The sequence below is a fragment of the Lissotriton helveticus genome, chromosome 9 (genome assembly GCF_964261635.1).
Source record: "Lissotriton helveticus chromosome 9, aLisHel1.1, whole genome shotgun sequence".
NCBI lineage: Eukaryota > Metazoa > Chordata > Amphibia > Caudata > Salamandridae > Lissotriton > Lissotriton helveticus.
Window position 1 is genome coordinate 523,797,561 of NC_136070.1, and position 26,989 is coordinate 523,824,549.

Consider the following 26,989-nt stretch of genomic DNA (forward strand, 5'->3'; position numbering starts at 1 on the left):
CTAGAATTAGCATACTGAAATCAATAAAATTACTAGAGATATAGACTAGGCATTAGCAGTAAATAGACCCGCTTTAGCAGGGACTACTGCCACGTACTTCAGCAAGCAGAATAGGATGACCACAACGAAGTGACACTTCCATCTAGAGACGACCAGATAAATTTATTAGACAGCACACGGCAATACCGCACTTTAGATCAACCATACGGAAATTAGACTAATTTCCGGAAAACATTAATCTGCTAAATGAACATCGGAGTGAAGAAAAAAGTCGTCTAACCTACAGAGCTTTATAAGTAGATCCCCCAACACGCCTACAAATCACCGCTAAAGAACTTAGCCAGGTACAAGCCGAGTCACGTGACAGTCTTCAGTCTTTGACAGCAAAGTTGGGCGGGGCGGAAACAATCAATTCTGAGCACGTACCATTCGTACGTCATTACGTCAGAGCCCGCTATCGTCCTTCTTAAACCGCTCCATAAATTTAGACCTATAAATACGCCCTAGTCACCGTCAAAATCGATCCAACGTTGTCACGCAGTCCACCAGATCGTAATGACCCGCTCCGCTACCTTCTTCTGACACAACTTACCTAGAATTCAGGGGCTCCGTTTTTCCCCTCCTCCTCCTGTGCTGTAAACAGGATAGAACCCGCACAAAATGGCGTCCAGCGTTTATGTCTCGCGCATGCGCACCAAGTGCCTCAAGTCGGTTTCCAGTCTCCGCCTTGTAGACGAACATGTACTAGCGCTTCTTTTCTCCTGCCTCACTTCCGGCAGCACTTTGGTTAACTGACCAATGGGATAACTGAACCGGTGTTCCGTGCCTCTTGCCTCGCCAATAAGCATTCTCAGGTCCACATCCGGATTCCCATGGCCAGTTACATTTTGGCAAAATCTGAGCTCGCTGGTTCAGAAAACCAATCAGTGTGTTTTTCCCATAGCACCAATAACAATCCACGCTTACATTACCAGCCCTCCTTCTAACCTATCAACATTGACCATTAATTCTGACCAATGGAGATACCCAACACCCAGGCCAATCCGAACTACCGTGCTGAATCTTCAGCGTAATAACTGACCAATGGGGTTCGGGGGACTGCCGTCGGCTCGGGCTCAACAGCTTGTTATGTCTGTAGCTGCTTTCAGCTCAGAGGTGGGGGAGTGCCGCTGAACTTTCCGCCGCTGTCGTGAGGTGGGGGGCGGAGCAGCGAAGACGGGGTGTTGCAGGTAAGTGGGGTTGTCCACACGGAGTAGTACAGGGGCTAGACAGTGCGTACATTCGCGCATAGGGGACTGGAAAGACAAACCGGGGGGAGGGGCAGACCACAGGGGCCGCTGGTAGGAGGGGGGCACTGCACCGGAGACTAGCGGGAAAAGGATTCTCGGCAACAGCCGGGCCTATGTGTGCACCATACATATCTCCAAGTATAGGGGCCGGTAACACTGAACGTCACACCAAATGCTGTTCACACAGGCCATCTCGGTACGGTACGAGAAGATGGTACTTGCTTCCCCAGCACTGTGGGAGGGCCTCTGGCCCCCCGATCTCTCATCTGAACCTTCATACTTCTGCCCCCTTTCAGGTCCCGCATTGCCTACCCTTCCGGGAATCGCACACATCGACTACCTATTGCGGGAATTCGGGGAGGTGGCGACGACAGTGCAAGAGAACAGCACTAAGCTTTTTGCTACCCCCTTCGACCTCCGCCAAGACTGAACCCTTCAGCCTTAGTCGCCACGTTCAAGCCTTTGCTTCTCTTATACCGCGGCCCAGATTGCCATCCGGTCCCAAACACTTTACCCCTATCCCTCACGGATACAACCAGGACCTCATTATAATCGCCGAATAGATCCTCTAAAGCGTTACTTCGCATTAGCGATGAGAAGTAGCCACAGAGAAGCACCGGTCCACCTTCCGGTATCCTTTCGTGGAACAAGTTTTCCCAACTGCTAAGTGACAGTACCGAGAGCGCGGTTGAATCGCTGCAGTTGAAGTTTATTTGTACCTTTAGCGAAGAAGTTAAACGATGTGCCACCGCTACGATCATCTAGCGTCAAAAAGGAATGCAGTTTTCTACACTATGAACAGTGCCCAGAAACCGCACGGCGACATTCGAAGTGTCGTTTATACGTCCCTAACCTCGTTTCGTTCAATCACGGTCAGTATGACTTTCAACAAGCATCTGCTATTTCATTTCCACCTTGCCATAGCGTATGGATCTGATGGTCATTCCCTCTACTGTGCCCTTTAAGAGTGCATCCAACCAACCACAGAAATGCATGTAATTGTATAACTAGTGCTAGTTCTAACACTGTTCACAATAGTTTACGAGAACCAGCAAACCATCCTACTCAGGCACGTCTAAAGGTGACTACATTCACACGGTGTTCCTATAATCCCTGCTCTTTCTTTACGGCCCATTGTCGTTCCCCTGGGCGAATGAAACCAGTGGGTGTCCCTCCACGCAAGTACTTCTTTCCCGTATGCCACATAACATTTTCTTTAACCAACCTTGTGGTTCTCAGTCTGAGGCTTCATTGAATCTACTTCAGTGTCACATGAGGTTAAACGCACACCAGTTTAATTGTATTTCCTTGATCTCTTCTTTTATGTAGGATCCTCACAGTTAATCATTTTGCTAACTCAGCTGTGAAGAGATTGTTTAAAAATATTTCTTGAAGCAGAATAGTTGAGTTTAACTGTATTGGTATGTTTTAGATTTCTAGATCGTAGTTTCACAGATTGATCTTTCCCTTTTTGTTTCTCTTGGTTGCTTTTCCAGCAATATCAAGATAAGTAGTGTTGTGCTGGCCAAGAAAAACTTTTTTTTTGTGGCACCCAGACAGTCAAGGTGGGGGTGACAGCTTTGTAGTTGACGTTAAAGGTCCAGAAGGTGAGGAGTGTCTATGAAGTGCTTCAAATGGAGGTTGGGGGACATCTAGGCATACATGCCCAATCTCCTGAGAAGCATGGCGCAAAGTGCAAGATACTCGTCAGTGGGGTTACCGTAGAATCCAAGATGCTTCCAAGCTAGGCATCGCCACACTCTAGATGCAAGGCGACTTGGCTTAAGGAGTTATGAAAATGGTTTTATAAGTGAATAGTCTGCTTTATGCTACCTAGAATTGTGTATTTATCCAGTATCGACTGTACGCACTTTCCCTAAAGCTGAGAGAGGGAATCTTTACCCTCCTATTGCATCACACAGTTGTGATTCTTTTTAGTGGCATGGTTCAAAGAGCTTTCTTAGTCCCAACGTGCAGTCACCAAATGTTGCATTTTGCCGCCAGCCCTCCGTCTGTCTTCACTGCAGGAGAAAAATGTGTTCTTGATTACGCTTTTTCTGGCTCAACAGTTTTAAAGCCCTTTGTCACACCTATATGCACCAATAATTACCAATCGTTACGTTATCAATTCTAGAACTGCGAACTCGTTTGTTCTAATGCATAGTAACATAACTAAATGTAATTTAACTCCTGCATACGTTTTATATATCAGTTACACAGCCACCGTTTGGCTTCAAACATTAGACCCATAGAGTAAGCAGAGCATAAATGGGGCAGCATGTAGTCCAGTACCTTGCTGATGACTAGATAATTTGTGGTTGCCATACTGCAACACTCTTTCTGAAATGAAAACCCAGAGCATAGTCAACCATAAATTTGCACATGCGCCAATTAGATGAATACAAATTTTGCTTTGCCGGTTACCACTAGGCTCTCTACCGGGTTGTCATTGCACATAAAAATTGACAGCTTAAGTTGATAACTTACAAATAATTAAAACATTTTTATTTCATTTATTTGGGTCCCCCGTAAATAATCTGGTGCAAAAGCAACCAGATACCCAGCACAATTTAGCAATAGTTTTTTTGCAGTCATTATAACTGCCAACCTTAGATTACATTCTAATGCCTTTCACATAGATCAGAAGTGTAAACACCTACTATAAGCACCCTCAAGCAAGCTAAGGATGTGGCACCTTCTTTGCAGTCCTTTGCCCAACCCTGCACTTATTAAACACCTGTAGTATCTCTTGTCAGATCTTCTGCTTTATATGCTGCAGATGCCACAGCTGAACATACTTTTCATCTGCATCTCCTACCTCTGTCCTGAATAACAGTTGTTAATACCATCAACCAAATTCATAATAAACACGTCCAAAAGAAACTTCTTTTCTGACCAGGCATAATCTCCTCCCTTAAGCTGCAGCCTTGGCATAGTAAAGTCGTCTAGCGCCCACTACCCAGAAATTGCTGGTCTCTTCTTTGACCACAAACATCAGCCTGTTTTAAACCATTGCTTAACATGCACTTCCAGTCCATTTACTGGTAATGATCTGGTGCCTCAAAGGCTACCGGATTTTGTTGATCGAGAAATTAAACACAGTATGTGGCATTACCATCATCCAGAAGGAGAACTTCTTGTGCAGATCGGTCTCTACTTTGTCCTCCAAAGCTTTTGGAAGCCATAATTTTTCGATCACTCTTCCTTGCTAAAAGTACCTGCTTGCGCATCCTCTAACATGCTCCCAAATTCAAAGTTAACTTATCAGATCACTTCTTGCAAATGCTGATAAGCTAAATGTAGTTGTGTGTTTCACTGTTGTTTGAGGTAGTCAGAACTCCAAACCTCACAGCATAATAATCTAGTGTCCCTCGGCAACCTCCATCAACACTGCTCACACCCCCACATGCAACAAAGACAAAGTTCCCATCCATATCCCAGCTGACCATGACACCTTGCTCACGTATAGAAATTGATAGGTGAGACCGCTGCTGCTTCCATTTCATATCCTTACCACTAAATCGCACCATTGAGACATCGCGCCACTATAAACAAAAATGAATGTCCAAATATTTTTTTTTATGTACAAATAAAAAAAAACACCTGACAAGTTCTTAGCACTTGTTACATTTAGTCCATTTCTGCAAACGCCAGTGACACATTAAAGAAACATAGTATCCAAGCAATGGTAGTGCCTCTTCAGTTACTGTGTGTAAAAGTCTGAGCCAACTTAAGTTTACTGAATCTCTTTTGCAGTGAAAGAAAATGTAGTGGAACACACATGGCTGAACCCAAATCTATTGTGCTTAATATCAAACAAGCTGAAATCAAACTTCGTCCACAAGCAAAATGACATATCTTCTAACCCTGCATAAGTCAATCAATACGTTTTCTTATTAAGTGGGACTAATCACACGTGAGGGTCTCATGGCGCTTGGGAAAGGGTTGGGGGGGGGGATTGCTGTTCAGTCGAAGAGCATGGTTTTCAGGTCCTTCATGAATTGTTCTGGCATATTCTCTTCAATATAACGCCATCTTCAAATAAACACATTATTTTATTGACTTACTTCCAAATTTAAGAAAATTCTGCTTTTATGTTTTCAAATCCGTCCCCTGTGGCCTACCTAATTCTGCCACAAACAAAGGGGTGTCCCCAAACACTGTAAACATTGGATAGTTCATTCTTTGTCTGTAAAAAATAAAAATAAACCCATGGTCAGATCCTACTTTCATCATGATGTGTTGCATACTAGTTAAACGTCTTCATCACTAAGAAATGCCCACTTGCAGAACATCAATCTGATTTACATTGAAAGTGCCTCACTGTGAGGTTTTGATAATTAGATCATGTGGTATGATTCAAATTGAATTAATTATCTGAGATTTTTCTTCATTTGATGTGTTATACGTAAAACACCCTTGTGGCGCTGGTGCACTGTATTTAAATGTTAAATAATCGAAAGTGTTCACTGAACCACGTTCAGTCTTGCAAACCTCACTCGTGGCCCTTTCTGTTTTTTTTTGTTTGTTTTTTTATTACAAAAGAATTAAGCATCATGGTGGAGGGATTTGCGGAGTCTAAAGGTCCTAATGCCCATTTTTTTTTGTGTGAGTAGACTATTGCAGAATCACCTGTGACTTGCTCATCCACTTTTAAGTGTAACATTTAATATTAAGAAATTGAAGTGGGGCCTGGAGAGAATACTCATCTGTAATACAAGCTTTTGGTTGGCCAATGCAATTTGGAGCGTGCAAGTTTTTTTTTAAAGTATCGTTGATTTTTATTGTAAGATCAAATGGCTTTGGTACTGTTCAACCATTGGTCAACCAGAAATAGCTGAAACAACATTTCTGTACTCAGTCAGCTAACATCTAGTGCTTTTGCCCTGCCTGTACTTGACATCCATGCATTACCAGCTGGACCTTCTTCCAGCTACTATATTGAATTTGCTAGTTCTGTCCTTAAGATTTTAGGGTCATACATTAATGAACAGAAATGATGGATGATGCAAAGCCATCATTTCCATTACAAAGTTGCTCATTGTACCAGAACATTTATTTTCTTTACCACCAATATGTAGAGCATCCTAATCTGTGAACCCATACCTTTGACCAAAATCCACATACTTTCCTCTGTGTCCCTTCCACTATTTTAAATTGTGCCCAGAACTTTTCGGAGCCTTAGCTTCATGAATTGGGAATGTGGCAGAGACTAGCCGCCCAATGCCAGTTCTCGTTTAGCTCACATACATGCTGTGCATTTCAGTCCTTTCATCTGCTTTGTTGCATCATTTTCTTTTACAGTTGGTAACCAGATATCCTTCGAGCTGGAATCCCTCAAATAACCTGTAAAGATGAAGGTAAGCTGGCTGTTCATGAAAGGCAGTACATGGTATAACTTTTCTTATTGTCTAGGCAGTTGTTTTATTTTTAAACACAGCTGTTAACTGTTCAGTGAGGTAAATCCAGCCGTTTGCACGAGTTGCTATCCTGGTAGTGTAATTTAGCTTTGATAATTCTGTGGTCATTGTCGACCATCTTATTTATGTTGGTGACACATTACCTGCATGTTTTGATGATCCCTTGGGTTGATAACTTAGCGTTCTGTCTATCCCCCTTTTTTCCCCTGGGTGATTGAAATCGTGTGGCTTTGCTGTGGTCGTGAGTATCTACACTGCTTAGCTTTGTGGGTCTAGATTACTTAAGAGGAACATAATCTCTGTTGGTGAAATACCATTTGCAAAGTGTGAAGTTTGGCGGTGTTTACATTTATTGTTGGATATGCATTTTTATTTGTATTGGTTAAAACTGCCCGCATAATGCTTTCACTGCGTTTTTGTACTGTATTGCTGCTGAATTTTGTGTTTGTCAGTAGTAATAGATTTCTTGGGGTGCTCTCTGTGTTTTTTCGTATCTATTTTTTTCCATGTAAATGTATTCAGATGCTCAACTAAGCAAATTTCATTTGATAAATTCCACACTTTCATGTTACAGAAATCTCTAGCTGCAAACACAAGAAAAGTGTAGCTAATTTAAAAAAAAATGTTTGGGTGAAACAAAACTATAGATTTGGAAATTGGCCCTTGTATGGTATGTAGTCTGCCATTAATATAGCATCACTTTTCAGTAGTTTGTGGTATAACTTTCCAAATGTTTTGTCAAGGAGTAGTCAGTTGCTAACCTATTTATTTGGTTTGTATGTGGCCGTTTCAGGACTCCAAAAATCCTACAAATGTTACTAGATTTGTAGGTCTAGTGACTTAAATAATCTATTCAACATAATTCTAATGCTCTTACCCCATAAACTGGTTTCAAATTATGTGATCCTGGGCAAGTATTTGAATTCACTGAGACGTCATTTTCTTCTTTATCACATATCCAAGCCCCTTTAAATACGTGAGTTCAGCATGTCTGCTGTACATTAAACTCTTTTGTTCTTTTGTTCAATTTAATAGACTAAACCTTCGTTCCATTTATAATACAAATCAAGCCACATAGGATACACATGACCGCTGACTTCTCTGTTCATTAACGGCATTGTCAACAGTGCTGTGGCAGGAATGTTTCTCAAATCATGTTTTTAAACTGGCACTTTTATTAACTACGTAACTGAAGCATAAAGTAGCGGCACACTTGTCATTTCCACTCAACAGATTTTACATTGAAATGGCCACAGAGTTTCCAGCTGAAATGGGTTTTTAAAACTATATAGTGTGCAATGATGTCTGTTTAGAGTTTATCTTAATCTGTGCGTTTGTGAGGTGGAATGTAGTATATCCTGGATTATAGTAGTATTGTGAGCGCATTGACACCCAACAAGTGTAGAGTGTGTATGTATGCTGTGGCGTTCTAATATATGCCAATAGTCATTATTTAGGTTACATTTGGGTTCTGAGTATTAATACAATGTTGTAGGAGTTGCACACTTTTCTGGAGCATTTCTTGAACGATAATCATAGTCCTAATGATCAAAGGAAGAAAGGATAAAATAGCAAGTATTGCATATTGAGATTTGACTTTGAACCTTATACACGGCAAACAACCCCCAAAATATGGGAGCAAGCTGTTGGGCAGGGATGCATTCATAAGTTATCAGCATTTGTATAGCATCGTCAACCATTGACATGGCACCAGAATACTTTCTTTATCTAAGTCCCCTTTTCATATTGTTGGAAAGCTGGCCTTTGGAGAGACATTGAATTGCATGTGCAGGTCTATCTAATTGCCAAAGTTGGTCCTGTCCGGGATTAAAATGAACTTTCAGTAGTCTGCTTGAAGCATAATAAGCCCAGGAGGGGTGCGTTTGGTGCTTGCACTCCAACAACATCTTGTATTGTTTGTGGATCCAAAGTGATAGATTGACTCCTGCGATATGTGTCTGAGGGAAGGACAGTACAGTAGAAATTCTCAGAGATGGGGAATGACATTTTAAAACGTACACTTGGTTGCTTGAACAGCTGAATGCGAATGCAAGTGAATCTGTGCATTGGTTAGTGTATGGTAAGGAGAGAAAAAATATGGGTAGAAGTGACTGGTAGAGAGCAGATAGAAGCAGTTCACCTTTAAAAGTAACACCTGTAAATGATCAGAAAGGTGCACTTTGTAATTCAAATCCACAGACTGTGATCTTTGTGTAGGTAGTAATGCTAGTCTCCTCTAACATTGAGCATCTTTGTACTCCAAAAATCTTTCTCACATCAGAGCATACCATCATTTTATAGGTTTGCCCCTCCACCTCATCTCCCCACCAACATAGCTGCAACACTGCCGATTTAAGCTCTGTATGCAGTAACGTTTGCTTACATTTCCTGGCTGCTATAATAGGGTGTATTTAATATTTTGTCTTTGTACATTTAAAAAAAAATGATTTTTAATGACACTAGGGTCTGTACGTTCCCTTTTGAGGAGTTGCAGCCTGTTTCATGGAACACGCAGATATTCTAATTATGCTATAGCATTGAATTCAGCCCGCCTGGGGATATGACATTTTTTATTTATTTAGTTATGAGCAAAAATCTCAATTTATGCAATTGAAGACCAGCTCTCTTATTGTCTGTGTGGTCTTGTACTTTTAGATTTCACTTTTCAATGTTTTATCGGACTTTGGGTCAGCATCTGCTTATTGTGATAGAAATAATTAAGCAGTTTGAGAATCCTTTCCTTTCTGTCCCCAGTCCAACCGTTCCCCCAACTAAAATTTCATAAGAATTGACTGTATGAAAAGAAAAATGCGGCACCTGCTGATTGTACACATTTTCTCTCACAACTCTTACCCCCCCTTCTTCTCTAAAACCCAAACTCCTTGGTTGTGTGGTATACTTTGGAGCCCAAAAACTCCTTTAGTGACTAGTAACCTCATGGAGACATGAAAAATTTGGTAGTCCTTTTACCTCCGTGCTGTTAGTACTTTCTGCTTGAACAAACACGAAACGCCACATGAAATATTTCACTTAATGTACTATTCCCCATGTAAGATGACTGTAGCAATATCATGGTCTAATTTATATGTGCATTTTGTAACAAATGTGGTTTCAAATTCATTTGCTTATTCTTGGCACTTGGGTCATCTTGTCTTCTGACCTTTTTCCTAACGAATAATGCTCCATTCTAAGGTTCAACTTGAATCCGTCTTGCCAACTTGCAGGCAGTTGTAAAGCATAAACGTTGTTAATGCGCCACTGATCTGTGTCTTTGTTCTCAATTCGAAGTTACACTTGTGCTTCATGCCAGAGTTAAACACTTTGTTAGTGTCCCCTCTCCTGTTGCAGGTCTGTGAAACCACATTACTTAGGAAATCGTCAAAAGCCACTATGGCAATGATCCAATCACCAAGTTACCACATCTAATTTCTTGAAAAGGGATGTGACCCTACAACTACAGCACCATCTTGATTGATCCCGTTTGCTGCATCTACTTGTTGAACTTTCACCCACACCACCAGCAGATTTGACTACGGAAATGCCCTCTACGGAGGAACGTCGGCCAAACTCCTGAGATGACTGAAACGCATCCAGAACGCCTCGGCACGTCTGATCCTCGACATCCCCCGTCGCAGCCACATCACACCCCACCTGAGAAACCTACACTGGCTCCCCATCAACAAGAGGATAACCTTTAAACTTCTCATCCACGCACACAACGCTCTCTACAACACCGGCCCAGCATACCTCAACAGACTACTCCGCTTCTACCCGCCGGCACCGCCCTCGCCACAGTCTCCTGCATCCGAAGAATGACCGGCGGCGGCAGATCCTTCTCCCACCTCGCCGCCAAGACCTGGAACATCCCCCCCCCCCCCCACCAAGCTACGGCAGACCATAAACTACTGGCCTTCAGAAGACACTCCTCAAGACCTGGCTCTTCGATCAGTAACAGCACCCCCCCCCCCCCCCCCCCCCGGCCAGCTCCTTGAGACCCTCACGGGTAGTGCATTGATTGATTGACACCATGGCACAGAGACAGGCTGTCATTGGCATACCGGACCTCATGCTGCGTATCGTAATGCTGCTTAGAGACTACAACACCATAGCTATTCGGGCAAAAATTAAACGTTTATCTGGTCAGTGCATTTAAATAGTGAAGTCCTATATTTATTCCTTTTGCTTTATTCCATTTTACCCTTATTTACTCTTTCTTGTATTTAAACTTCCTTAATGCTCATCTTAGTGGTTTCTGCGTATCCTTGGACTCAAAGAACTGGAAGTGAATCAACACATGCCTGCCTTGTGTTCTATGTTCTCTCTGTTGTAACCTTAAATGCAAAAAGGTGTGGGAACCCGTAAGGGAAGTGAGAGCTCCACCATACTCTTGCATGTGTTTCGAACATTCTTCCCCTCAGCAGATTAGTTGGGTAGCCCGCTAGTTGATTTCCCTTATAGCTGAGTATCTGAGCTCATGAGTAGACACCTTTTTATTGCTACCATTACATTTGTAGTCTCACAAGCCTAGTAGAGGTGTAGGGTTTTTTCCTTGCCCATGCTATTGCACTCCTCAGGCCTCCACACAAATGTATTCAGAGTTTAAACTATGCCCATTGAAGGTGGAAGGGTGTGAATTGCACTTGCATGTTAATTGTTTATTTGTACACAGCTTACCGTTTCACTTTCAGTAGGTTGCACAAACAACAGTATAAAAAAAGCAAATGAAGTGCAAATGATGTAGTTTACTTGTCCGGAATCAATTAATAATTGCATATGATAGTACTGAGATCAGTAGTGTATTGATAACTAGTGCTGACGTGGTCAGCCGTTCACATCCATATGATTCTACATTCACCACAATCTCTTACACAAGATTTTAATTTGTGGTATAAAACTAAAGATAAACAGAGTAAACCCTCACTGTATCCCCAATCTCTGCTGACGGAGTGTCAGTCCTGAGTTCATAAGGGCAATTAAAGTTTATAATTCCTTATTTGCCCTATTGCTGTAATACTGATTTCACTTTGTCTATTCCCGTATGGGTACATGTAATTTGGGGAAAGCTGAAACGATAGCTCATGATAATCGCACGCATTTGGTGGTTGATCCTTCTGAGCTATAGCTCCATGAGATCAAAGTTATGATGATCTGGCTTCTGTAAAGAATCTTTTGCTCACCCATGGTTGCTTGACTTGAGCAGTAAGGATTTCCTCAGACAGTGTGTGGTAGGTTAAGATATGTAGTCTCAAAGAACTCTTCCTTAAATTAGCACTGCTAAGTTGTGTTATTCTTAAAACATTCTCACCACTTCCTGATACTGTGGTCAGTTGATTCTCTTGAGTTAAAACGCTTCTGCAGTAAAATGGATGTCTTGTGGAGATTTTATTTCTAAATACGTTGTGTTAATAATTGTAATTTGGAAAGTGTGGCAAAAACCAAGTGGGAATGAGTGCTACATTGTTCTGCATCACTGGTTTTAATCTTGAATAACTTTTCTTTCTTTAATAACTAGGCAGCTGATGAGCCTGCCTATCTAACTGTGGGGACGGATGTCAGTGCCAAATACCGAGGTGCCTTCTGTGAGGCAAAGATAAAGACCGTGAAGCGATTGGTGAAACTGAAGGTACACTTAAGACCTTGTATTTAGCATTAGTCACAGGTCTTGTGTTTTGCTTATTGTTAATGTTTTGCTGTAAAAACATATTCCGAAGACTTCTCCCGTAACAACTGTGTCTGACTTACCCAAGTTAATGTATTTCTGCATGTACATTATGTCCCATTGTTTTGGTAATGGTGTTTCTCACACTCAAGGTGGCACTGATGTTAAGTCAAAGCAAGTTACTAAAAAAGATTATGATGAGTTTTTGAGACTTTAATTTTTCTTCTTTAAATTCCCCAGACCAAAAAGGTGTTTTGTATTAATCTTGTTGGTTTTTGGTTCAGGGTTGTTGTGCAGAATATGAATAATTGCAATATGTATGTACCCAGTGTCTGTTAGACAATATTAATACTTATGCTCCTCCATGCCACAGCTGTTTGTGCTAAATTTCAGGTACACCAAAAAAAAAAAAGGAGGCTCTTGGCTGCATGTTGTACTTTCTATATAACCAAAAGTCAAAATCTCAAAAAAAAAAATCCTCTTTCACATCCTAGAGGTACGTCACTTATTGCTACTAAATTTCGATGCATTTTAGATTGGAGCAGTAGTCCTTCTAGACTGAGCCTAGGAATGCCCTGTATGTGGAGGATCTGCAAACTCCAGTCGTACTCCTCCAAAAGTTCAAAATATGGGAGTCCAGCTCTGTAAAGAAGGGCTCCTCTTTCATCTGCCAGAGGAACTCTGCACTGGCTCTCCTTGGAGACGAGTGACTTTCCCCGACCCATCATAATTAACAAAATGAGACCTTACTACCTCATCAGAACACTACGCTCTGAGGGCGGTAACTTTCAAAGTTAAATTAAATGTAAAATAACCACAGTGCGAGAATATAGACTGATATCTTGGAGCTGCTATTGAAACAATCTGCAAGACTTCCTAAGTGAGAACCCTGATTTAGTAAAATTTAAGGTATTTACTTGGGGACCACATCTTGTAACCTCTCCTCTGATGAGCAGTTAATGACCAACACTTATACACAATCTGGTTTCAGGACGGCACTTAATGTACTTCATATTATTTTGTATTTTCTGAAAATTAGATAGGGAGCTTCATCGATCTTTCTTGCTGCTTTTGATTTAATAACTTGTCTTTAATCTTTGGTTGCAAATCAAATTTTCAGGTAATTCTCAAAGAGGATAGCTCCACACTCCTAGTGCAAGATGATCAAGTGAAAGGGCCTTTACGAGTATGTATAAATACATATATATATATATTTTTTTTTTTTTCAGTGCATGACATTGTTACATTTTAAGTTGTTATCAATTTCCGTGTACTTATTGGGCTATTGTTGAATTTTAGGTGGGTGCAACGGTTGAAATGAAGTCCACTGAAGGATTGGTCCAGGAAGCTGTTGTCAGTAAATTGACAGATGCTAGTTGGTATACTGTTGGTGAGTTGACATTTTAAGCCACAACAAAGGTCTGATTGTAAAGGGATAGGTGGGTGCTTTCTCCTAAACTTAACTTGAAATAGCAAAGCTCAAACAGTATCTAAATCCAGGAGGCTGATCAAGGGCTTTAAACTAGCATTTACGTTCCAATGGAGTCGCATAACTGGTGGAAGTGATGCAGAATCCTGGAATTGACAAGCAAAGCTGCATTGCAGTTTAAAAACTCAGAAAATCTTAATAAGGGGAGAAATAATCAAGCCATTGATTTGTATAGAAATTTGGCTCCGGTTCAGTTCTGTGATATCAGCTTGGCTAAACTGTGTTGTAAAGAGTAAGAGTTAGAAAAGATCAGCATTGGACAAAGCAGTGCTGAAGACCTCGAAATGAGCTTATTTGCATGATCAACTGAGCAGTTTCCAGTTGCTTTCTGCAAAGGCGCACATTTTAATTATGGAGTACTTTTTCGTCACAGTGCTTCAAGCTGTAGCTTCTGGATGTGGAGGTTTCATGTTTTGCAAGTAGTCGCGAAGACACGTCCGAAGAGGGCCAGAAATGTATTCACTTAGTATTCATTGCATAGTTTCATTTGACACAATGCTTGTTAACTGGCTGAAGAAATTGTAGGTCCAGGAAAGACATGGCTTGGCAGTTCGGGCTGGACTGTTCACATGAGGCACAGGGTCAAGACTGATTTGCATATAGTTTTCTGAACTGGGGTGGCAAAGTGAGGTAAAGAATGATGATGGATTCAACCCAGATCTGTGATTGGGGGTGAGTATTAAAAAAGTTTCAGCACTCCGTCCATCATGTCCTTGAGTCTGATATTGTAGTAGTACACACTTTTTTTGTTCCCAAAAATGCCACTGTTGTTTTTTTTAAAATGTTTTTTATTTATCCTTGAAGTCTACCTACAGTAATTTTTTGCACTACCATGGTATAGTCTAGTTCTCAAGGGGAATAACTTAAATACCCAGTTGGAGAAGTGTACTAATCATTGGGGCCGCCTCTAGAAATTGTCCTATTAAATGTGCAATGTTTAAATATGTCTAGACTTATTTAATCATTACAGTTATGTTAAACCTTTTAAAAATGCAATAAAATACATGATAGTATGTTTGGCAATTCTGGTTAACTAGGCATTACAAACTTGTAAAATTATCCACAGTATGATTATTATTATTATCCAAATCGGTGGCAGGCACAGTTGAATAATATTTGCCTTTTTGACACATACTCCCAGGCAGATCTAAATGACTCAATGTGTTAGTAATAGCCCAATACAGAGTAGCTTACTGCTGATCATTTGTTTGTAAAAAGAGTAGACACCCCCCAGTATGCCGTGATTGCCCTCTTTGAAGCCAAGAATGACCTCAATTACATTGGGGGCCTACATTAGACGAGAAATATCCTGAGTATGTAATGGCCAGTGACGTTCGCAAACGCATCTTACTCACACTATCTCTCACAGTAAGACTCACTCCCTCTTTCTTTCATGCTCTCACCCTCAATAACTCACTCTCTCACTTACTCATTCTCACTCAAATTTCCTTTCACTCACTGCTCTTCACACCGAAGCGGACTCTCCCAACTGCTGGTGTACATGTGGCGTTGGTTTGAACTCTTGGTTTTCAGTCACTCTGCTTTAATAATTAGAGTCCAGTATGTCCAGCAATGCCCCTTGCCCTGGTGCATTTTCACCTGCTGCAGCATTGATCGCTATGGCCCGACTCACTTCTGTTCTCGTCCCTGCTCTGTCCTCCTGTTATCAAGAGCCTGGAGAGGCTTAGAGCGGACCTGCTCACTGGCATGTTTACAAAAACACTAAAGGAGTGTTTTCATAAACACTATTAATTTAAATAATTAACAGTGTGGACAGAGGCTCTGGGTTTTGTGTGGCAGCTCACAGATGACAGGGCTATGCCCTGATGCCTCTGTTGACAGGCTGACACCGTTACCTGCAACTGGCTAGATTAGCTGGTCTGCTACTGTTAATAGTTTGCAGACCATTTGTAAAATGGTAGGCAATTGTGTTGTGGACTGTTGTGAGGAGGTGACTTTGATGCTTGCATCTCTCAACGTTGTTTAAACACCTCATTTAAAAAACATTACATGACTCTAAAGCTAAGGAGTGATGTTAAGATTTACTTAATCTGAATAATAAACCTGAATCCTCTTCCAGCTTTCTAGATAATGTCATGCAATACAAATAATACCAAAATTGTAATGTCTATAATATTTTACACATTTTTAGTAGACTTTTTTTTTCAAAGTGTTCATCTTACTCGATGGGTGGAGGGGCTTACTAATCTTTGATGTCAATAGAAATACAGTAGTGTGTTAAACCCTTTTATTATTCTTATAGTATTTGATGATGGAGATGAGAGGACGTTAAGGCGAACTTCACTGTGTTTGAAGGGAGAGAGGCATTTTGCAGAAAGTGAGGTAATCCAGGCATTTCCTGCACTAAATCGTTAGTTTATAGTTGTGTGCAGTAGTGCAGGAGTCATCCTAGTTCTTTTTTCCCTCTTTCTGTTAGACTCTTGACCAACTGCCCCTAACCAATCCAGAACATTTTGGCACACCGGTGATTGGTAAGAAATCCAACAGAGGAAGGAGATCATCTCTTCCCATGTAAGTGTTTATAACATGTTGCACTAGCTCTAGAGTTATCTTTTTAATGGTATGAACATGTTACAGTCTAAGCATCCAACGTGGTAGAGGTGTGTGTGGGTTTTTATTTTATTTTCTCTGATGACTCGTGAGAAAGTGCCATCGTTCTTGCCTTGGTATGCCCCCACTTTTTTCTGAACTGCTGATGTACTTTGACTGTGTGTGCCCTGGGTCCCTGCCAATCAGGTACCCAGGGCCTGTGTTCCTTCCCTACAAAGAAAAGCTATGCTGAAACAAAATACCCAATTGGCATCTCTGGCCCCTGTCTGCCCCTAGTAAATGGTACCCTAGGTACTCAGGGCATGGTGACCAGAGAAGACCCCTGAGGGCCACAGCACTTATTGTGCCCCCCTCATGGGCCCTCTACCCTGGCACCCACACACTGCCTTTGCAGGCTGAGTGCCTAAGCACAGAACTAAAGCAAGAGTCGACATGGCACACATCCCCAGTTCGGACTGGATTGTTCCCATGAGGCAAAGGGTCAGAGCTGATTTGCATATAGCCAGTGTCTAACCCAGGGTGGTGTGGAGTGCAAAAAACGATGGATTTAGGCCCAGATCCTTGTACTGGGGTGAATGTATGACATTGTTCTACATTCTGTCCATCAACTGTGTTTTTTGCAATTTTCTCCCCGAGTGGGCTGGGTTTGCTCAGACGTGAGCCCCAGGCTCTCCACACCACTGGAGTCAAGCTATCCAGGCTGAATAAAAAAATAAAATAAAAAAAAAGTCCACATTTGTAAAGCGCACAATCACCCGTAAGGGTCTCTAGGCGCTGGGGGGCCGTCGGGAAGATTAAGCGAGCTATTGCCCAGAGTCACATGGTGCTGGGCTAACCTGCCGCCGGAGCCGGGGATCGAACCGTGGTCCCCAGATTCCAGCGTCAGTCGCCCTGGCCGCGGCGCCACACCTCTCCCACCATGAAGGCTGATAGCCAGAAACCGGTCCTTGGATGCTTGATTCCGGTCTGGGATTAACATGGCTTGGTAGTTCGGACTGGACTGTTCCCATGAGGCACAGGGTCAGAGCTGATTTGCATATAGCCAGTGTCTAACCCAGGGTGGTGTGGAGTGCAAATAAATGATGGATTTAGGCCCAGATCCTTGTACAGGGGTGAATGTATGACATTGTTCCACATTCTGTCCATCAACTGATTTTTTTGCACACATCCCTGTGTGCCATGCCCACAGAACCCACTGCCCTGGCATACTTAAGTCACCCCTCTAGCTGGGTGCCTTATGCCAGAGGTGAGGGCCCAGGTGCATGAGCCCTGTGCCCCTACAGTACCCAGGGCCATTCCTGGGCGCTGTAAGTGCAGTGCTGCCATTTAAGAGTATATGGTGCTGGGAGGTTGTCATTTACGAACTCCACAGCACCATAATGGCTTCACTGAAGACCGACAAGTTTGGTACCAAACTTCTCAGCACATTAAACCCGTACTGAGGCCAGTGTGGGATTTAATGTAAAATGCACGAGAGGGCATCTTAGAGATACCCGAACCGACAATCCACGTCTGGGCTGAGTGGCTGCAGAGGCTGCCACACAGCAGGCATGTTGCCGGACCCCTGGGTGGAGAGCCCCCCCGCTCTCCTGGGTCTGCAACAAAGCACATCCTGGGCGAGGTGCTATGTTTCCTCCCCCAGGATGGACAGGGGGAAGCTTCAAAGGCATACCGCCTCTGAGAGCTTCTCCAGACCATTTGCTGTACCCAGCAACCAGCCCCCCACCAGGCCTACCCCCACTCTGGCGGGAAGACTGGTGGGAAAAACTACGTCAGGAAGGGGGGTGCGCCAACCTGTACCAACTCCACCCCTCAGGTGGAGGAGGCGAGGTGAAGAATGACCCCGGACCCCTGCCATCTTATAGATGGGGAGTTCTGCCCAATCCCAGCTAGGCTCCTGCCCCCCTCCCACAGGAGAAGAGCAGGCTAGGGGGTGTACTCACCCCAGGACAGGGACCCATTGTTCCCTGCCCTTGCCCTACCTGTAAACGCCCCTAAATTTAGTATTTAGGGGCTCCCTGAACCTTCCTTAGATCCCGATACCAACAAGAAGAAAGAAAATCAAGAAAAAGACCCGCCGCGCAGCTGCTAACAGGACCACGACAACTGACTTGGCCCCAGCCCTACTGACCTGTTGATCCTGGAACCTGCTCCTGCCTAATCCCGGCGACCTCCGCGGACAGCAACCTTGGGATACCCAGAGGACCTGCCTACCTTGACCCTCTCGAAGATTGGGACTCCCATCCGCAGAGGCTCTGCTGCAGCAACCCACCTGGTGCCCACCAGGAAGCTCCGGACCAGCCCACTCTGCACCAGCCGGGGCCGGGCCAACCCGAACCAAGACCACAAGGACGTCCCCCCGGCACCTGGGACCCGAAGTCCAGTGCCCAAAGGCCCTCCTCGACGAACCAGCCGACGCCTGCAGACTCAGAACCAGGGGCCACCCCAACCGCGACCAGCCGAGGTTAAGCGTTTCCGACCCCTAAAGACACCCCTGAACCCCGCGGCCCCCTGTGCCTCCCTGTGGGGTACCTACCTGTGCTCCAAGATCCCAACTTACCTCTCGAACTTCTGGTCGCCCCCGGAGAGTCACCGTCCCCGAGCCTGCAGCCTTTGTTCCTTTGCCAAGATCCTCATTGGATAACATTGAGCGCCCGACGGCTCAAAAGCACCCTGCACCCAGCCGCCCGAGTGCAGCTGGCTGTGACCCCTCTGTCCTAATCTACTCGCCCCCCTTCTTGCCCTGAGCAAGTGACCAGGAGCCCAGCTCCCACAGCCGCGTGGCCTGCTAGCCAGCCGCCACCAACCGAAGGCCCCCTACCTCTCATTGACTAACATTGGGCCTAACTACCTCTGCACCCGGCCGCCCCTGTGCCGCTGAGGGTGTACTAACTGTACCTACCTGAGTCTGTGCCCAGAACCTTACCTTCACCAACAAAGTACTCACCTGGAGGCCGGTAATTCACTTACCTGCCATTGGATAACATTGCCCCATTTTTACTCGAAAACTTTCTAAGTGTGAAGTTTTGAAAACTGAAAATATTCCTATAAAATCAGCCAAAGTCCGAGCTCGAAAATACTCACCTGTGGTCAGGAGAGAGCCAGTACTGTACCTTTCAGCCTAGTACTGAACCGCCAAAGTAATCCCTAGCGGGTTTACTAGTAACCTGTATTTTTCTCCATAGGAACCCATTGTCTGCTTTTCTATGAAATTGCTTCTAAGTGTCTACTTTTGAAAACTGCAAATATTCTTAAAAAATCGTACGGAATACTGAAACTCAATTACCTACCTGTTTTGAGTTAAGACCCCAGTGCTGGCCCTATGAGACTAGTGCTGGGTTACAAAAGTAACACAATAGTACTTTATCTGTAACCTGAATTTCCTCCCATTGGATAACATTGTCAGAATCATCTTGAAAAGTTTCTAAGTGTGCACTTTTAAAACTGCGTTATATTCAAGAAAATCCAACACAGTAACTAAAACGTTTTTGCTAATCTGGTTTCAGTTTAGACCCCAGAACTGAATCCAAGACCAAGTCCTGGAACTACCAAAGTAATCCATAAAGTAATCAACTGTACTTTCCTATGAAAAACCTATTGAGCTCAATGCTGGAGTGTGTTTCAGAACTGTATTGCTCATTAGCTATCCTGTAATTATTGTATGTACAAACTTATTGCTCCTTTACAAAGTATTTACATTAGAGTACTCTTATCTCGAAGTATATTTTTATAACTGCCGGTTCTAAAAATAAAACCACTATATCTGAGGATATAATAACAATTGGCCTGGAGTTCAGTTCTTGAGTGTGTGAAACATTTTGCTGACTAGGTGTGTACAAGAAATGCTTTACACAGTCCTCTGGTACTGCCTTACTGCTCGACCAAGCTACCACTTTGGAGAGTAAGGTCAGTTCTGACTTTAACCTCTGTTAAACCTTTGGGGTTTGTGGACTCTATACACACTGTACTGCCTTATTGTCCATTATATATAGAGCCACCTTCTCACAACTCATATACCTAGTTTGTTAAAAGTTTTGTCACAGAAGTGTCCCTTGCTAGTTGGGGTAACCATGTGTATTTAAAAAATATCGCTCCAGTGTATATTAAGTGAGCTGGGTGGGCCTCATCGAGTACCATTCCATCACTAGCATAATATCTATGAGATTTTCTACAGGAGCCTTCACATAAAAATTTCATCCATTCATCTCTGATCGACTTCACCTTTATCCTCCACAAGGGACCCCCAAAATGAGCTGAATCTTTGGCCACTTGAAAACTTAGAAAGCCTTTTTTTTTTTTAAGCTATTGTTAAGCTAAAATCTTTGTCTACCTAAATGATTTCATTAGAATAATTTTTTTTCAGTCCTTCCATTGGAATAGCAGTGTACATCCTAGACACACTTTTGAAGCACAGGTATTATACTAGTGCAGGCACACATGTGATCTATACATTTTCACCCTGATCTTCATAAAGTGAAAATGCCTTTAATGGCAACGCCTTTGAGAATAGTTAGTAGGGAGCGTTGCAATCCTTTTTAACTTTTATGAGTGTATCCTCATTGAGCTAGGGCTTGTACGTGTGCAAAAAACTCCAAGGCAATATTGGTCACATCCTCATATTTGAGCTACCAAAAAAAGAGCCAGTGAATCCTATCTCTGCTTCCACAAACGGAGAAGAGGAAAGGCCTCCCAGTTAGCGATTCATCAAAAATAAGCCTGAATGTCTTAAAGAACAATTCTGCCCTGGTGGGATGAAATTGCAGCCCTCATACAAATGAGTTTTAGGAATAATATTAAAGACCAGTTCTAGTTGTATGAAAGCAGCTTTCCTTAACTTGTATTCCATAGGATTTTTTCCTTGTCCGTACTAGCATTGTCAATCGGTTTCAAACAAACATTTCTTCGGTTTCCAAAAGTTCTATTCTAAATGAGAAATAGCCTGCTCTTTTTCTGGTTTTTTACAAAGGAAGGTGAGGTGTATTCAGGAAACTCAGCAGGGCCTGTCTTACTTTAGTTGCCCAGGGACGCAGCCAACTTAGTAGTATTATAAAAAGGACTGTACTTGTGCAATCCCTCCCCAACTATAATACGTATCTCAATGGTGCTTAATTCACGCCAGCATGATCGTAAGGGGCTTTAACTGATTTGCATTGAGCAAACTTTGCCTTTGAACTCTTATTTGCAATATGGCATGGATAAAAAGGCAAAGAACCTGTTGGTAGGCACACAGACTTTGTCATATAGAGGTGGCACAGTCGTGCATGCCCCCCTGATTCTCCCCCCTCTCCCCTGCCCCAACTTCGTAGGGCACCCATGCGGAAGGTGCTCGGGGGTTAAATGGACCCACCCCCCGACATCCCCTAGAGGCAGGTGCAGTAAAGCAGGTGGATACCTTTCTCCCCCTTGTAAATAGAGACCGGTCTGATACCTGTGAAAGACTGAGGTGTGTGCAATTATTTACCAGGCACATTGTCCTTGTCTGCAACTAATTACAGGTACTCTACTGCACAAATGGGGAAAGTGTGCAAAATGTTTAATTCTGGCCCTGGAGCAATGTTGTATTAGTTATGCTACCATCTGTTTTGAATGTTAGATGGGTTGAAACTAAGGGTTTCATTCATATTGATGTTCCCTGTTTTCCCTAATAGGACAGAAGATGAGAAAGAGGAAGAAAGCAGTGAAGATGAGGATGAAGATCAGAGACGTCTTAATGATGAGCTACTAGGCAAAATTGTGAGCGTGATGTACAACAGTGAACTAACTGAAAATCCAGACTGGTATCCAGCCTTGGTAAGTAGGAACGCTTTTGTCCTTTATCTGGATATGGGTGTTCAGATTCTGTCTTGAGAATGAGTTACATTGATGGCAGCCTTACATATGGTTTCTCGCCTATGGCACAAAGCTAATAATCCCAACTGGTAGAGACTGTTTTTTAAACTCAGGTTGTCATTATTTTTATTTTTGTTTCCCTCCATTTAAAAATAAAATAAAAAATTTATTTAAAAAATCTGTTCCTCATTACAGCTTTTTGCCTTGCAGTGAGGGAAAGGAAAAAAAGGACATCACACTGCTAATTCGGGTAGACAATGTAATGCCCTTCCTTCAACGTCTCCTTCTCTGTTGGAGCAAGCTTTCCATCAACTCAGGAAACAGGGGCTCTGTCGACGGAAAGCTGATGGTTTGCTAAATAGGGCAGACAGGCGCTCATTTTGGCAGATAGGGCACTCCTTTGCAAACTATAAATCACTCCAAAGTCTGAAATTTAATCACCTGTGGTTATGCCTGCATAATGTTTAGACTTAAAACATGTTTTGGGCCCATTTATATATTTGTGTGAGGAGTAGGGGCTGAATGCCATGTTGCCATTTAAGTCTGCAGCAAGCTCTACCAATATATAGAGCTGCATATACATATGTAGTCAATTATTTTATTAACTGCCATAAAAGAAGCTAAAAACGTAATTTCTACAACAAATTTAACAAGGTCGAGCTGTTTTTAGGTCCTACTTGCCCTTTCTGGCGAGTAGGAAAACAAACCAACTTTTGTCCTCTGTCTATGAAAACGGAGCAAATGTGACAAGATAAAGATTTAAAGGCATTTTTATTGCTCACAAAGTTAATGAGCAATAAAGATGCCTTTAAATCTTGTTATCTTGTCACATTTGCACCGCTTTCAGAGACTGAGGTCAAGTAGGTTGCAGTTAGGTCGAGGACATTTTTTAAGGTACTAGTCCTGCAGGACTAGTACCATTTTTTGGGGATTTTTCGAGCCCTGGCTTTAAAAAAAAATATTGCTGTAGTCTATATTCTACTTTTTCAGTTGACCTCCTCACTGGTGTATGTTTCGCTGGTCTTTTCACTGAGTACCAGTAATGTTGTTCCTTCACTCTTCCCTTTAGTCCAATAAAGGTATGTAGTGGCCTGCAAACGTCCGACCATCCTAAGACAATAGTCTTCCTGGGTTCAGCTTCACTCCTGTTTGACAACTGACAAAATTGAATGTTCCTGAAAAGCTCTGTTTGACAACTGACAAAATTGAATGTTCCTGAAAAGCTCTCAAACAAAAAAAAAGTGGCTACTTTTCTCTGTTATGACCGTGGCCCCTGCTGAAAAGGGAAACCTGTTACTTGCCAGCATCTCGTACTGAGAGTTTTGATCCTGCCTCTTCTTTACCCGAGAAAGGGCTTTCAAAAGGGATTTGCCTTGGTGGAGGTCACACAGGCGACCAGCATTTTTTTTTCTGTGAGGTGATGTGACTCATGTCTGGAGTGGTTTGCAATTCACTTTGTTCTTGAAGGAGTGGGCTGTGGATTGAGCTTGCAAGCTTCGATAAGGGTGTCTGTTGCAATTTTATAAAAAAGAATATGGCCTTTTGGGGATATATTCTTTGCTGACTACTATAAAACGTTGATTTCATCACACTCTCATGAAGAACATTGCTATTGGAGAAATCATGCCTGCCATGCCGCGTGAATCTCTGACTCAAAAGACAACTTTCTGGACCCAGATTCTGACTTGAGGGCAGGGAAATCAAGCTCCAACTAGTTTGATATGGTCATGGTGTTTATTCATTACACAGAATGTTGTGACGGTGGCAGTTTTTACTTCAAGAGGGAGAAAATACTTTGAACAAACGAGGATTGAACCCAGGGATGAACAGGTTATCAATGCCTGTGGTGTTTCAAGTGGACAACACGATTCACTCTTGTTGTGAAACATGTATTACACTGTTGTCCCGCCCAAGAATGTTTGCCATGGAACCCAGAGTCTGTACCTTCTAACATATAGGTTATGTAGTCTCTTCACAAGGACAGAGATAAAAATATGTGCTCGTGATTTAATTGCCCTACTGCCCTATATTAGATTACAAATCCCTTGAAATGCCCCTGGTCACCAGAGCTAAGCGGTCTTGAGGAGTAGCTGTGAAGAACGTGGAGTATCGCCAGTGAATTTAAGTTATTGAGTTCACTTGAAGAAACCATGGTAAACGGTAGCAAAGCCTCAGGCCTGATGCAAACCATTTTAATCTTTTAATCTTTTAATTTCAGTTATGTTTCCTTTCCAATAAAGGTCCTCTTCGCCAAAGCGCCGGGACACTCCATTGCGAGTAGCCGTTGCGCTATAGAAGAGCCCAATTAACATAACATAACATAACATTTCCAAATCACAGGGGCTACTTTTGTTTCACCATACCGCGTGTGATGCTCTTGAAATAGATTGTGAAGTTTTCATTTATACGTATATATTTTTGGGGATATTGTGGATGGTTGGATGATGATGATTAATGTCTGCAGGGTTGATTACTCCATTTGTCTATTTAGATCATTTTTGCCAGTCTGAGCTTGTTAGTTAGGTTCCCTCTCAACACTCACCTCTACCTTCCTAGCCACGTGTTCAGTACTTCAGACTTTTGCTTCGTCTGCCCACCTGTCCACTATAAACTAGCATGCACTGCAATCCTTCTCCAATATTCTGCCTTTGAGAAGTTACAAGAAAACTATTTTCTTCCCTTGACACTCTACAATCTTCAGTGTAGCTTCTGTGAACCATGACCACTTATGTATATCCGTGCTTCTTATTTCACAGCAGACCGCACACCCACAATAGAATTTACCTGTTCTCAGTTCGATTGCCTCTTTCCTGAAAACAATCGCACTAGTTCAGTCTCAGAAGCTTCTTTGAAAAGGCTGCTTATCATGCGGCAAGGTGCCACTGGGATCATTATTCGATTTTCCCGGCCCATTCAACATATGCAAGATTCTGGTAGTTAGTCTGACTGCTTCTTGCATCCTACCTGCACAAGATGGTGATATCCTCGATGCCACCACCTCTGCCCTTTGTTAATGTGTTTTCTCCTCCTCTCTTCCCCCTTGAGCTACTTTAGCGCCAGGATGCCTGCTAGGTGACAGTGCGCTTTATAAATTGACTAAATAAATATAATGTGCCATACGACTAGGTCCTATTTGATTCTTACCTGTCCTCCTACTTTAAGTTGACTGTAGTGTTCCAAAGCTTTTCCATTACCTATGCCAGGACAATAAATCAATATATTGCATTGTTAATTTCCATTGTTGATGTTGATATACAACATATCCTGAGTAAAGTAATACGTAAGGTCATAAGCAGTGCATGGCAGAAGCGCAAGTTATAATTAGTTCAATAAACTATAACCGGCGAATATCTATGGTTTTTCTGTTTATAAACTGTAGTTTTTTTTAATTTCAGCACCTATTCAGTGAACGCGTTTGTGTATATGTATATATGTGTGTGTGTGTATGTGTATATATGTGTGTGTGTGTATGTGTATATATATGTATATGTGTATATATATATATATATATATATATATATATATATATATATATATATATATATATATATATGTGTATATATATATAATTATACAATAGGATATCCACATTCGTAAAAAAGGAAATCATCCGGCACTCGAAGGGTATTATTATTTCAGGCTTCTTTAGTTACATCAACGCGTTTCGGGAGTCAAGCTCCCTTGATCACGATGTTTTTGCCGCCATTACGGACTGATTAAATACAAAAAAGTGGTAGTAAACAGTGTAGACGGACATTCAAATCATTGTCAAGCTGTCTCATAGTGCGGTGGCCATTTTAACACTTGTAAAAGAATACATCATTCAGCATTAAAAGGACGTTTCATATCACGGTAAATGCCAATAAATATGTGTTGAAACCTAATATCCCATCTTCAACGTTTCAGAACCAATGGATATATAAACATTCAAAATAAAGTGCAAGTGTGCTTTGAAATAGATTCCATTTTCTAAAAATATATACGTGTGTTAGGGCAAGTGCCCGTATAACACAAAAGTGGAAGGGCATTTACATGTTTTTCTAGAATTCCTTATTGCATGCTGACCAACAAACCTTTACACCTGAACGTAATTATTAACCCTGGGACAGCTAACAATGAATATCAAATTGTTACACAGGGCTTTGTCTATAGGGAAAACTTTAAATGAATGGAATGTGGGCTTTTTGGTAATACAACGGATCTAACACATCCTCATTATTTTCATAAGTGCCAGTGCTTGTATGTAAACAATAATACTCTCTTACTGTAAACAATTACTATTCATATTGCACATAAGCGCAAATAAAGTGCAAGTGCTTTAATGTAAACAATAATACACTATTATATATATAAAATGTATATACATATCCTTTGTTTGACAGCTCAATGGCGTCGGGGCTTTTGGTGCCTCTTGCTGCAGTGCAGATTCCACGGCGGAGCCAAGCCGTGTAATATCCTTCCACCCTCTTTTCAGAAGAAACTGAATCGCACACACGGGCACTTTCGAAGTGTTTTCTTTTATTCTTTCAAAGTAATCTCCGGTCATCGCTAACCAACGCGTTTCAGTGTACTCTGACACCTTGATCACGGTGTCGGAGTACACTGAAACGCGAATTATGCAAATCTATGAAAGATCCAGTGCTGGAGAAGAAAGTTATTTGAGCAAGAGGAGCTCAGTTCATGTAATATGAGCAAAGCCACTGGTGACCCTCGTAACCACAGTGTTCCATTG

The 26,989-nt window shown here is 42.3% G+C and overlaps 1 protein-coding gene and 1 long non-coding RNA gene across 2 annotated transcripts in view; one reads left to right on the forward strand and one right to left on the reverse strand.

Moving 5' to 3' along the window:
* The window catches only part of LOC144782817 (uncharacterized), a 49,716-nt gene extending 48,866 nt beyond the window's left edge, over positions 1-850 (reverse strand). The window contains exon 1 of the long non-coding RNA XR_013601275.1: positions 593-850. This is a non-coding gene — a long non-coding RNA (uncharacterized LOC144782817). The remainder of the gene's footprint in view (positions 1-592) is intronic.
* Positions 851-1,040: 190 nt separating this feature from the next.
* Positions 1,041-26,989, forward strand: part of ARID4A (AT-rich interaction domain 4A) — a 293,578-nt gene continuing 267,629 nt past the window's right edge. Inside the window, exons 1-8 of the mRNA XM_078660374.1 lie at positions 1,041-1,229; positions 6,594-6,649; positions 12,222-12,332; positions 13,489-13,554; positions 13,668-13,758; positions 16,121-16,200; positions 16,295-16,389; positions 22,077-22,218. Coding sequence (XP_078516500.1) covers positions 6,644-6,649; positions 12,222-12,332; positions 13,489-13,554; positions 13,668-13,758; positions 16,121-16,200; positions 16,295-16,389; positions 22,077-22,218 — 591 coding nt within the window. The 5' untranslated portion in view covers positions 1,041-1,229; positions 6,594-6,643. The remainder of the gene's footprint in view (positions 1,230-6,593; positions 6,650-12,221; positions 12,333-13,488; positions 13,555-13,667; positions 13,759-16,120; positions 16,201-16,294; positions 16,390-22,076; positions 22,219-26,989) is intronic.